General features: G+C 40.7%; 1 protein-coding gene across 2 annotated transcripts in view; it reads right to left on the bottom strand.

The window, feature by feature from the left end:
- Window positions 1-12,847, bottom strand: part of gig (TSC complex subunit tuberin) — a 41,521-nt gene that overhangs the window by 8,979 nt on the left and 19,695 nt on the right. Inside the window, exons 21-31 of one of the 2 annotated variants that reach the window (XM_034974780.2) lie at window positions 11,639-11,724; window positions 9,791-9,892; window positions 8,566-8,659; window positions 8,283-8,423; window positions 7,309-7,419; window positions 5,904-5,977; window positions 5,118-5,280; window positions 4,332-4,489; window positions 3,436-3,587; window positions 2,727-2,812; window positions 919-1,070 (exon numbers count right to left, since the gene is read on the bottom strand). In XM_034974780.2, the coding sequence (XP_034830671.1) occupies window positions 919-1,070; window positions 2,727-2,812; window positions 3,436-3,587; window positions 4,332-4,489; window positions 5,118-5,280; window positions 5,904-5,977; window positions 7,309-7,419; window positions 8,283-8,423; window positions 8,566-8,659; window positions 9,791-9,892; window positions 11,639-11,724 (1,319 nt within the window). The remainder of the gene's footprint in view (window positions 1-918; window positions 1,071-2,726; window positions 2,813-3,435; window positions 3,588-4,331; window positions 4,490-5,117; window positions 5,281-5,903; window positions 5,978-7,308; window positions 7,420-8,282; window positions 8,424-8,565; window positions 8,660-9,790; window positions 9,893-11,638; window positions 11,725-12,847) is intronic. The other variant, XM_069502796.1, reaches the window with a different exon arrangement.

Consider the following 12,847-nt stretch of genomic DNA (forward strand, 5'->3'; position numbering starts at 1 on the left):
CGATTAATTTGATGTTTTTATTTGTCGATAATTCAACCCAACCGCACGGGTCGTGGTCCCGACGGGACTGTGGTGATACGAGAGATGAGTTGTCAAGGGCAGTAGTCTAAGGTTGGGACAAGGTGTTGGAAATGAGCGTACGACCCGAGCGTTGGTTTTGGACTCATTTATTAAATGAATGCATTCAGATACAATATGTATGTGTACTTATGGGCTATTATATAGATATTACTTAGGTCACACTGTACACCTCCCATAGGGTGGTAAAAAAATTATTAATAATTATTATTACATATTTTTTTTTTTTTTTTTTAATAGCTAAACACAAAGTAGGTACAATACAAATTATAAAAAGTACAAATAATGAAATCGATCACGAGTCACCACAAAATGCTAAATTGCAATTACAGTCAAATTACACAGCCATCGATGATTTGGTTAGCGATATGCGGCGTGTGTTACTGCCACAAAAATCGCCTATAGCTATTCAAAATAAGATACAACAGCTAAGACAAAATAATAAATCTATAGAAGATTACGCGAAAGAAATGTCTGAACTTTTTGTTGACCTGACAATATCGCAGGCAAAAGGTGATTCAAATACATATGCGGTACTTAAGCCGTTGAATGAAAAATTCGTCACAAAAAAATTTGCCGACGGGTTACGAAATAGAACACTTAGCACAGTAATTACAGCCCGGAACTACGACTCGCTAAAGGATGCGATTCAGGGTGCCCTTGATGAAGAAATCTCGAACCCTTCCCCTTTAACAGGTGATTTATTAACCATGAAGCATCGACCATACTATCGGTCTAGGAATTTTAATAATCACACTGTACAGTAGCGAACTACCCTCTTTCTTGTCTTTTCGCTGGAACACGAGCTGTTAAATCCAAATCAAGGATATCAAAACTAACCTGTTTCTTCTCGTTGGGCTCATGACGGAGATTGTGTTGGATCGCTTGGATCGCGCTAACGGCGGCAGTTCTTCCCTGCCCAGGTCATTCTTCTCCGTCCGACTGGCGTTGTGCTCGTGCGACTGCAGCACCACACGACTGTCGCTGCTCGTCTGCGAACCGACAAGACGACTACCGGTTACAAAGCCGGCACGATCACAATACTTCATCATGATGGCACATTTTCGCATTTATAATCTAAATATATAAAAGGAAAAGGTGACTGACTGACCGACTGATCTATCAACGCACAGCTCAAACTACTGGACGGATCGGGCTGAAATTTGGCATGCAGATAGCTATTATGACGTAGGCGTCCGCTAAGAAAGGATTTTTGAAAATTCAACTCCTAAGGGGGTGAAATAGGGGTTTGAAATTTGTGTAGTCCACGCGGACGAAGTCGCGAGCATAAGCTAGTATTAAGTAAAGTTCTACCACTTTTACAAGTCACATCAAAAATTCAAAATTTCTAACACCAACTAAAACCGAATGTACACCAATGTAACACAGACCTTATTGCTTGACACTAAGGCTGAGATCTATAGAGCGCACTTTGACTTTGCTCAGACTTAAGATTGAGTTAAAACGAGACAAATTTATGTGAGAAATATTATGTCTCACATAAATTTATGTGAGACAAATTTATGTGAGAGGTATTTATTTATTTATAGCTCTGTCTCGTTTTGACTCTCTCTTAGTCTAAGCTAAGTCAGAGTGCGCTCTATAGATCTCACCGTAAGACTTTAAATGTCGAACAAGAACAATAGAGACTTGAGCTAACTCGCCCATAATCGCCAACAACCAATAGCGGACGGACGCGCGCTATGATTATAATTATTATGATTGGTTGAGCAAAGCTCAGAGTCACTCAGCGGGTGATCAAGAGAGCTATGCTTGGAGTTTCTCTACGTCATCAAATCAGTAATGAGATCCGTAGGAGAACTAGAGTAACCGACATAGCTCAACGGCTTGCGAAGCTGAAGCGGCAATGGGCAGGGCACATAGTTCGTACAACTGATAGACGTTAGGGTCCCAAGGTGCTGGAATGGCGACCTCGCACCGGAAGACGCAGCGTTGGATGACCCCCCACTAGGTAGACGGACGACATCAGACGAGTCGCAGGGAGCCGCTGGATTCAGGCGGCGCAAGACCGTGGCGTGAGGAAGTCCCTACAAGAGACCTATGTATATTCTTAGTTACAAGAAAATTGGTGATCTACACAATAGGCTAACTAGAAACAATGACAAGCTTGCAGCTCCTACCTTCCGCCTCAGGAAAGTCCAAAAGTCATTTGTGGGTATGGGTATTACCTTTTATAATAAAATCCCGCAAACTATTTTGGACTTACCTTTGCACAAGTTTAAAAAATCTATTAAAAATATGCTCCTGAAAAAAGCATATTACACAATTGAATATTATCTAAATGATAAAAGAGCGTGGATTTGACCTGCAGCTCGTTCCAGCAACGCACAAGAGTGCAAATACTATTTTATACATGGCATAATCCTATATCAAATATTTGCAAAGAGCAACCGCCGAGTTTCTTGCTGGTTCTTCTCGGTAGGAAAGGCATTCCGAACCAGTGGTAGATGCATCCGACTATTCGTAAGTACTTGTAAAAGTTTATACGAATAAAAAATATTTTTATTTTATTTTATTTTATTATGTCCAGCAGTGGACGTCGATTGGTTGAGATATTTTCGCGCCACTCAAAAATAAGATTTCTACGCAGGTACATTCGCAGTTCTATACGGAAGTGTGGATTTTACCTTTTGTAATTGATGGTGAGCGGTCGTGGATGTGGAGTTATTAGTTTCCGCGTGCGTTTCTTCTTCGCTCTCTGCACCAGACGTGCCTATATCACATTTATTCATTAAATCCTGTATCACATTTATTCATTAAATCCTGTATCACATTTATCCGTTAAATCCTGTATCACATTTTTCCATTAAATCTTGTATCACATTTAGCCGTTAAATCCTGTATCACATTTATCCATTAAATCCTGTATCACATTTAGCCGTTAAATCCTGTATCACATTTATCCGTTAAATCCTGTATCACATTTTTTTTTAAAGAATATTAGCCATGTTAAATGACTAATATTCCCCTTTCCTCTCCAACTAAGCGTCAAGCTTGTGCTAGGAGTAGGTACGACAATAGTGCAACAGGCGGGGTTTGAACCGTCGACCTTTCGGTTTTCAGTCCACTCCTTTACATGGTCATGAACATGAACTTTCAATTATCAAAGTAAGATAACTATATCAAGTGCGATATCATATGAAAGGGCTTCACCTGTGGATTCTAAAACAGATTTTATTTATTTTTATGAATCATAATTCTTGATTTATCGTGCAAAATGTCGAAAAAATACCGGTTTTGTCTCCGGGATTAAAAAATAGACTAGCACATCTCCTCAGGAATGACTTCACACGATACATATCGCTCGTCTAGTTGGACTAGCTGTGCGGAACTCACCAGGGTCAGACTTGTACGTCATAAGGTGCGGGTGCGGGTGTGCGGGCTGCGGACTGGTTCCGCACATCTCCTCAGGAATGGCTTCACACGATACGCGCATATCGCTTTTTTTATTCGCCTTCTTTGATGCGTGCATTGCCATTGGCGCACTCCTGTATATTGAGATTTTATAATTTAAGATCTGCATTCTGCATATATAAAAAATATTGCGTTATAACTTATAAGCGCGTGTGAAAAAGAAACTAATCGAGCGTGGGATATTTTTTTTTTGAAAATGAGTCGGCAAAAGGATCTTTAAAAGATGGTGGCCTAACAGCTCTTCTGTTTGGCAGCCATTTTAAGTAGGTAATGGAACCGATTCTAAGCACAACCTAATTTTAGAGTATTCGCGCCCTCTTCTTACTATTGTAATATGAAAAGGACAGAAGCAGTTTGACATTTCTAAATTTCATTTTTAGATGGTAAAACCCGTGATTTTAGCACGCACTCGCGAACCTACTGTTTAAATTTGTATTGTGCACTAAAATTTAGAGTCTTTAAATGTGAAAGTCATGTTCCGTTCCTTTTTTAGCATTAGTAAAAAGAAAAGGATGCAGATACTCTAAATTTAGTTTAGACAGAGACTAGAGAATCGGGGCCACTGTCCAAAAAGACTCTTACGGGAGTTACGCACTCATCCGAACAGAGTCCGTGAAAATACTTTAATTTTTGTTTTGTATGGTAGCTTATGACATATGTCGTAGATAATCGCTGGTATTCTCACGGATGACGGAAGTGCAGTGCGTAATCGCCGTTACTCTCAAGTTGCGCCTAAATAAGTATTGCTTCAAAAATAGGAAAGGGTTTTGTAGTCTGACTTGTATGTTAAGGGAGTATACAGTATATGCTGTACGCACGTGGGTTCGCAGCTGGGCAGCAGTATGAGGTCGTCCACGTCGACCGTCAGCTCGCAGTCGTGCAGCTGCAGCGACGGTTCTCGAGCGACCGCGCCCTTCCACGACGAGGACATCTCCGGCGACGAGTTCGACCGACGCACCGGGTGACGGGATTTACCCTGCGACACACGGAATTGGGTATTTGACTCCAATTTTTTTATTACTTTATTATAAACTAGGATAAAAATAATGACGTAAACTTAAAAACCAACTAATTAAATCGATCAAATAACAAAGTTATAAGCATTTAAATATTTCTGATCAGTGAGATAGCGATATATCATTTTGACGTCACACCTCACTAATGCCACAGTAGCTTCGTGCGGTTTCATACAAATTTTCGTTTTGCGAGAAAGGGATAGAAGACCCTCCCACTCCAAAATTAAAATGCCTGTAAATCTAAATCTTTGTTGGATTTTAATAATTTCAGCGTACGTCAATATTTTTATCCTAGTTCATAATAAAGTAAAAATATTTATCAAATTCAAAAGTAGGAAAGTACCCAATTAACCCCCTTAGTTACATATTTTCGTCGAATAACTCATAGGCTACTAGAAACAGTACCGTTTTCACGCAAAAACTAAATAAAAAAACAAGATGTCGTTGCGCAGGTCACTAAGCAGAACGATGCCCTGCGATACGGGGCAGGACAGATGCTGGGGGAGAGGTGAAGGAAGGGGAGGAAATAGAGGGGGAAAGAGAGAACGATGGGGGGAGAAGAGAGAGAGGGTTACCTGCAGAACTTACCTCAGGCACTATTAGCAGCATGTCATCATCGTCTGTCGTGCTGGACGAGCTCTGTCGCTGCGGCGAGCCGGGGATGTTGATTGGCTGCGTGCCCAGTCGCGCGCATGCCGCAGCGTTCGCCGATTGGAGGGATTTCTTGTCGCTGCCTACTACTGTGTCGGAACTGAACAGAGAGTTAAGGTGCCTGTCAACTGAAGCAGAGCGGAGCGGAATTGAATTCAGCAGACCAATCAGCATACTTTGTATTTTTATTGCGAGATAGCCTCGCGTTTCACGACAATCATGCTAGATCTAGCTTGGAGCGCGCTTGCCTAGAAGATGCCTAGATTCACTCTTGCCAAAACACACAGATGACATCCTCTCAGAATGAGAAAGGTTTGGCCGCAGACAACCACTCTGGCCAAGAGTGGATTGGGAAATTTCACGCACCCTTGAGAATTTGTCAAGCATAAGGTTTATGATGTTTTCCTTCACCGTTACGAATTTGCGCACAACTTTTTATATTATTTTTGCTATCATATCCGTTATATTGAATTTGTTATAAGGTCACATAGTCTATGACAGTTTAATGTACAGTACGCGGCCGAAAGTAATGTACATCGGCCTTTAGAATGCCATTTCTGTTTTGTAGAGCGTTGTCTCACTCATACCTATATGACGTTTGTCGGTCTCAACGACAGGGACAACGCTCTACAAATTTGCTATCTCCTTCTAAAGGATGTCCATTACTGTTGGCCGCGTACAGTACGCACATAAGCGCGCGCGCACGCACTTATATAAACTCACCTGGATTTGTGCAAGTCGGGTACGTGTGAGCGTTGGGAAGCCGATCGCGACATACGAGGCGAGCCCTCCGATGTCTAAACATATACAAAATTATTTTAGCATGTAAGCGCCATTCGGCCTGGTATCCACCAAAGCGGAGCGGAGAGATGTGAACAGTAAACCAATCCAATTTTTAAAAAATGACGTGATGATTTTTTCACGTCATCTTTTGAATCTGATTGGTCAATTGAACGCATCTCCTCTCCTCTCCGCTTAGGTGGATACCGGGACTTAAGGTGAGATGTTCTAAAAAGGAGCACAATCTAAATATATGTATAAAAGTAAGAGGTGACTGAGTGACTGACCTATCAACGCACAGCTCAAACTTTTGGACGGATCGGGCTGAAATCCGGCATGCAGATAGCTATTATGACGTAGGCATCCGCTAAGGAAGGGTTTTTGAAAATTCAACCCCTAAGGGGGGTGAAATAGGGGGTTGAAATTTGTGTAGTCCACGCGGACGAAGTTACGAGCATAAGCTAGTATAATTCTAATTGGCAACTGTGCATTCTTCTTCTTCTCAATCGTTCACTCTTGACAGAGTGGTCGTGGCTATGAATACGGTATTTGACTATGTCGAAAATATGTAAATTATTTCTCAATGATTATTAAATGGAGGGTCTTCTAAAATACGTAAGATCCACGTCCTTTATTAGTTTTATGTGTGATAACCATTTTAAATTATCGATTAAAGTAAAAAAAGGATGTCAAATGATTGTGACGTCACATACCGATACCGACCGTCACATTTCATAGAATCTCGCATAATAAGCGCGCGTTTTGACGTTTGATAAAAAGTTACTGATTTGACTAGTTGTCAAATACTGGATTCTTCACTGCTGCTCGTGCGATCTCCCTCCAGCGACTTCTGTTGTTGGCATTTTTTATTTTTTATTTTATTTAATAGGAAGCCAACGGTATACAAAGAAAACTAATTATGACGACTTATATAAACTTAGGACTATCAATGTATACTCACTTACAGGCTAACTCAACATGCTTAACTAGAACTTCTAAATAGTAAAACTTAAACTAAGACATTGGGGCCGATTCTCTTGTACACAATCTCTAAGCTAAACTAAATTAACAGGCCTAAATCTAGTGCTATCCTTTTCCGCGAGCAACATTATGAAAGGGATAGCAATAGATTTAGACGTGCCATTTTAGTTTAGTGTAGAGATTGTGTACAAAAGAATCAGCCCCATTCTTTGCGTACCTAAAATCTATAACAATTAAATTAATTACTATTGGCATTATGTGCACACACGGAGACAGGCGTGTTTGTTGCGGATCGGATAAGTCCTTCCACCTAGTTGGGGAACGTGCATAGTGAAGTTTTATTTTGGAATGAGAGATATAGACATACCAGGTCTGGCCGGGAGTCCCCGATGCCGCTGGACAGGTCGGCACTCAGCGGCGGCGACAGTAAGGCTAGCACGTCTTGCAGCGGCCACTCTTGTAGCTGCGACGAGCTCATCTGCGGACATACACGTCAGTTATAGGGTTCCGTATCAGTGTCTGTCGTGCCTGTCAAGACTCGTCAAGGGAATCAAAACCTAAAGGGCACTTCCCGGTAACCTGGAATCATGACAAGTTATGGGGCGGCAGCAATGTAGCGGAATATTGCTGCCTAGCTAGAATGTAATCTGATATAAGCTTATAGAGATTGTAATCTCCATGTCAAATCAGTGATCAGTGATCTCCATGATAGGCAAACTAGAAACAAAAATAAGCTAGCTTACTCCTGCGCTCCGCCTCTGGAAGGTGCGAAAGTCATTTGTGGGAATGAGTGTAATATTTTATAATAAAATTCCACAAGCAATTTTAGACTTGCCTTTACACAAGTTTAAAAAATGTGTTAAAAGTATGCTCCTAAAAAAAGCATATTATACAGTCGCAGACTATGTAAACGATAAAAAAGCTTGGATTTGACTCGCTCCAGCAATGCACGGGGCTGCAATGGCTTGTATAGTACGGTATAATAACATTGTAAATTGAAAAATTAAAAAGAGCAACCGCCGAGTTTCTTGCTGGTTCTTCTCGGTAGGAACGGCATTCCGAACCAGTGGTAAATTAAAACTACCTGACTATTCATAAGCACTTTTAAAAAGTTTACATGAATAAAAAAACATTCTATTCTATTCTATTCTATTCTGTATGGGGACCAGTAGTGCCGCGACAGCACCGTTGCGGCAGCACTGCTGCGTGCACCGTGGTTCGGAATCATACCTTAAAGCTACGAGGGTTCCAAACGCGCCCAGCTCGCGCGGTCAGGTTCATTACTGGAAGAGAGTAAAAGAACAAGAAGCATTGGCATGTGTGGGCGTGTACGATACTCACATGGTTCTGCATCCTCAACAACCAGGACACGTCCCCGGTGGGCGAGCGCACGTGCAGCTCCGCCCAGCGCGCGCACCAGCACGGACAGGAGCCCGCTGCCGTGAGCTCTCCCACGCGGGACCAGCCCGCACTGTCGTCCTCCTGCGACACCAGTAACAACAAACAAATAAAATGCAGTGCGACAAGCCTATTCTAATCATATTCCTATACATTCATCATCAATTCATGATCCTTTTTTTTTAGTTAAGTGAAATATATCTCAATTACACATTTTAGCACTCACCACTTCTTTGGATATTTTTTCAAACCGCTGCGTGAATTGATTGAGAGCATCTATGATAGGGTCCGTGGTCTTGTTGTTTTCCGCAGAGTTTTGTCTGAAACCGACGCGCTATTGAAGTGAGGGTAAACTAAAACGTCTGTCACGAAGTTATAGTTCATACACTTTGAGATCTCGCTTGCCAGTTAAGCTTTATAGCTGAGATCAATAGAGCGCACTTTGACTTTGCTCACACTTAAGATTGAGTTAAATAGAGACAGATTTATGTGAGCGATATACATTTGTCTCATTTTAACTCCGTCTTAAGTCTAAGCAAAGTCAAAGTGCGCTCTATAGATCTCACCTTATGTGTCACCGTCATGTCAAAAGTACGATTTTAGTCCTTAATTTAAAGAAGTACTTTTGACATGGCAGTTAACCCATAGAGCTAAAATGTCGAGTGAGATCTCAAAATGTATGCATTAGCCATTAAACATAATATAACAACAACTATTGCGAACATAAAGTAAACATCGACGAAGCGCCAAATAAATTGGTGAGAAAGTGTGTACATATCTGAGCCTTTGCCAAATGTTTGATGCAAACAAACACTAGTGTTTGGAGTTAACCTAATAAATTGGAGTTCTCAAATCACGACAAATTGACAGGTATTTTCACAAGATTTAACAGTCAATACATTGCGCCTGAGACTATATTTTAGTCGACTTAGCAAAAAGGAGGAGGTTCTCAATTCAGCGTGTAATTTTTTTTTCTGTGTACACCGATTTCTCCGCGGTTTCTGACTTGAGTTATTTTTTTCTCTCTGCTTATTAATTCATCGCTGTGGATTGTGAGAAATGTTATGATTTGAAAAATATTTACGTTCAGTCATAAATATTGAGAGATCAACTCCATTGACGAGTTGTTTGCTCAAAAAAGTACACTCGTGACTCTGGTGAAAATTAAAATGACGACTAAACTGTGCATTATTGGTGGGCATCAGTCTTAAAACAAGTTCAACAAGAGTACGAGTAGAATAATAAAGGAATTAATCGTGCAGATGGACGTCTTTTTGTAAGCTGACAGTTTGTTTAAAGCGAGAACAAAACATTGGCAGACAAAGCCGAAAATAGACTTTTTGAAGATAAAAACAGGGTATGGAAAGGAGAAGTGGCAAATGGAAGATGGGTTTTCAGGGGAAGGGATTGTTCGGTTATAGGGTTAAGGGCAGGTAGGCTGCGGGCCCGACCTGGTGGTGTGTCCGCTGGAGGGCGGCTGCAGCTCGGAGATGGACAGGGAGGAGCAGGAGGTCTCCGTGGAGCGGCTGTGCTGCAGCGAGTACTTGCTGTAGCTACACAAGTACATGTCACGTCACCCGAGGCTCCGACACCAGGCGCTTAAGCTAACATCTATAGAGCGGACTTTGACTTCTCAAGACAGATTTATCCATACTTAATATTGTAAATGCGAAAATGTCTGTCTGTCTGTTAACTTTTCACTGCCTATCTGGCTGTTAACCGTTAATTTTTGACCAAATATTGTACAGACGTAGCTTAAATCTTGGAGAGGAGCATATACTATTTTTTGTTCCGGAAAAACAGAGTTAGGTGTGTACGGAAGCTGTGCGCAGGCTCGACTGTACCAAAAGGAGATCTTCCACCGAGCGGTTGGTTGTGCTCGGTAGCGCCAGCTGGGCCAACGGTTGTATCTTGAAACTTATATAATATAGGTATAGTCCAGATTGCAGAAATCTCCGTTAGTGCGAGTACTGTCGGCGGTATATTTATTCGGGACTACGTCATGAAATGTTATCGATTGAATAGCGCCATCTAGTTGCAATAGTGGCAACCGCCACAGGTGTTTTTGTGTTTTAGAAGTCCCGTGGACTTCTATACCTATATCTACGCGGACGACGTCGCGGGCATCATCTATTTAGTATCGAGATAGCTTGCATCCTGGAGCATAGCATACTTTTAACCCGGAAAATCAAAGAGTTCCCAAGGGTTTTTTTAGAAAAACCTAAATCCACGCGGTCCATCCCAAGTCGCGGGCATCATCTACTGTGAAATACATAAATCTGTTATATCTTTAAGTCTGAGCTAAGTCAAAGTACCCTCTATAGATCTCAACCTATTTACAAGCAACTCCATGAAAGGCGCCCACATTAAAACCGTTTGTTACATTTTAGGGTTTATTCTTCGTGTGTTTTTCACATATTCGCAACCATTAAGCCGATTCTGTTGTCTTTCTCTAAACTAAATTTAGAGTATTTGCATCTTTTTCTTTTTAATATTGCTAAAAAGGCCGGAACATGAATTTTACATTACAAACAACTACAAATTTTAACAATAAGCTCGCGACTGGCAGCTAATGTCACGAGGTTTGACAGCTCTAAATTACATTTGAAACTATCAAATTGTGTAAGTCCTTCTCATATTACATTAGTAAGAAGAGCATGCGAATACTCTAAAATTTAGTTGTGCTCGGAATCATTTTGTTATATCATCACATCTCATATCTATATGAAGAGTTAGTAATTCTTTTCTGTTATAATAAGTATAGCATTCACCCCATTCAGTTAGAATTAGTATGATACGTCACATTAGATTTACAGAAGGTACCACAAACGCCAAAGCGAAAAGCAAAGCTGTTTCGTAGCCCTTTTTTTAGTAAAAAGGTTATTCGTTTTTTTTTTAAATCACCAACATGCCAAACAACTTCGTCTGTAAAGAGAATAACTTATCGCTATTGTGCGGTCGTTTTAAGTATGGTACGCGACAGGTCGACATGGCAATTGAGGAGAGAACGCCCCGCACACCTGTCCAGGGTGTGTGGAGCGTTCCCCAAAACGATATTTAAAACAAAAAAGAATATTAGCCATGTTAATTATGACAATTTTTCCCTCCAACTAAGCACTATTGTCGTGCCTTCTCCTAGCTTGTGCTAGGAGTAGGTACTACAATAGTGCAACGGGTGGGGTTTGAGCCGCCGACCTTTCGGAAATCAGTCCACTACTTAACCGTTGAGCTATTGAAGCTCGCTTGTTTGTGTATGTATGTTGTATGTGTGTGTGTGTGTTTGAGCGTGTGCGTCTCACCGTTTGACTTCAGGCGCGTGGTTGGCGTGAACTTGCAGATGGTTGCTGGGTGCCGGCGCGGGCTCGGCGCTGTCGTTCACTTGCAACTGCGAAATTCAATGTGCTGTCTAATCATACAGCATGCTTTAATGGTTGTATTCCCGCAGCGAAGTGAATTAATTTGTTTTAGTAGTACAATCGATCCATTATTCGATACAATCGATCGATATTAGGGTAGGAAACTTGTTTCTTGTGTCTAAATTCTAAATTCTAAATAAATTATTCTTATTCTTATTAAAAAAATATAAGAATAAAAAATGGCATAGTTTTATAATGGGTCGTGACAGCTACAATGTCACCATCGCAATCATTTCTGATTGGTTAACGCTCGCTCAATATTGGCTACAATGCATTGTTGCAACAAGAATCGCACAAATTCAGCCAATCAGAACAATTGAGATTGTAATAATGATTGATGCAGGTTTTAAACAATCGCCCAACTGGGCTCTGCCTGAAAATCAGCGCTGCAGTAGTCAAATACTACAGCATCATACTGAGCAAGTAGCCCTTTCAGCTCAAACAAGACATCATTTTTGCTCTTAGTACTTTCGAGCTCGTAGTTTTAAGTTTACCTAGTTTTAATTTCGTAATTTTTAACATTTGGTTTATATATTTTGTTTCTTTTGTTTTGTGAGCTGAACAAACTTTTTTTTTTTTAATAATTGTGAAATAAAAAACTCGAATGCAACCTCGACTATTTTGCTCTAAACATTTTCATTTTATCGATTCAAGTAGTATCTACGATAAGTAAATTTATGTATCGATAGTAATACCGCGAGGAAACAACCATTAAAATTTTTCGCTGTATTCAGAGGGGACACGTTATATTTCATGACTAACGGGAGTAAAAAGAAGGAATGTCGGAAGTGCCAAAAAGTTATCGATATAAATCGTATCGATAATTTTCAAATATTATATCGACGTGAATAAAGTTGCGAGCATTGTCTAATTAAACAATACTCCATACTAATATTATACATGCAAAGGTGTGTCTGTCTGTCTGCTAGATTTTCACGGTCCAACAGCTTAATCAATTTTGATGAAATTTGGTACAGATATAGCTTACATCCCGGGGAAGGACATAGGCTACATTTTTATCCCGGAAAATACCCACAGGATTTTTAAATAAGTTAAATCCACGCGGACGAAGTCGCGGGCATCATCTCATAA

The sequence above is a fragment of the Maniola hyperantus genome, chromosome 13 (assembly GCF_902806685.2).
Source record: "Maniola hyperantus chromosome 13, iAphHyp1.2, whole genome shotgun sequence".
NCBI lineage: Eukaryota > Metazoa > Arthropoda > Insecta > Lepidoptera > Nymphalidae > Maniola > Maniola hyperantus.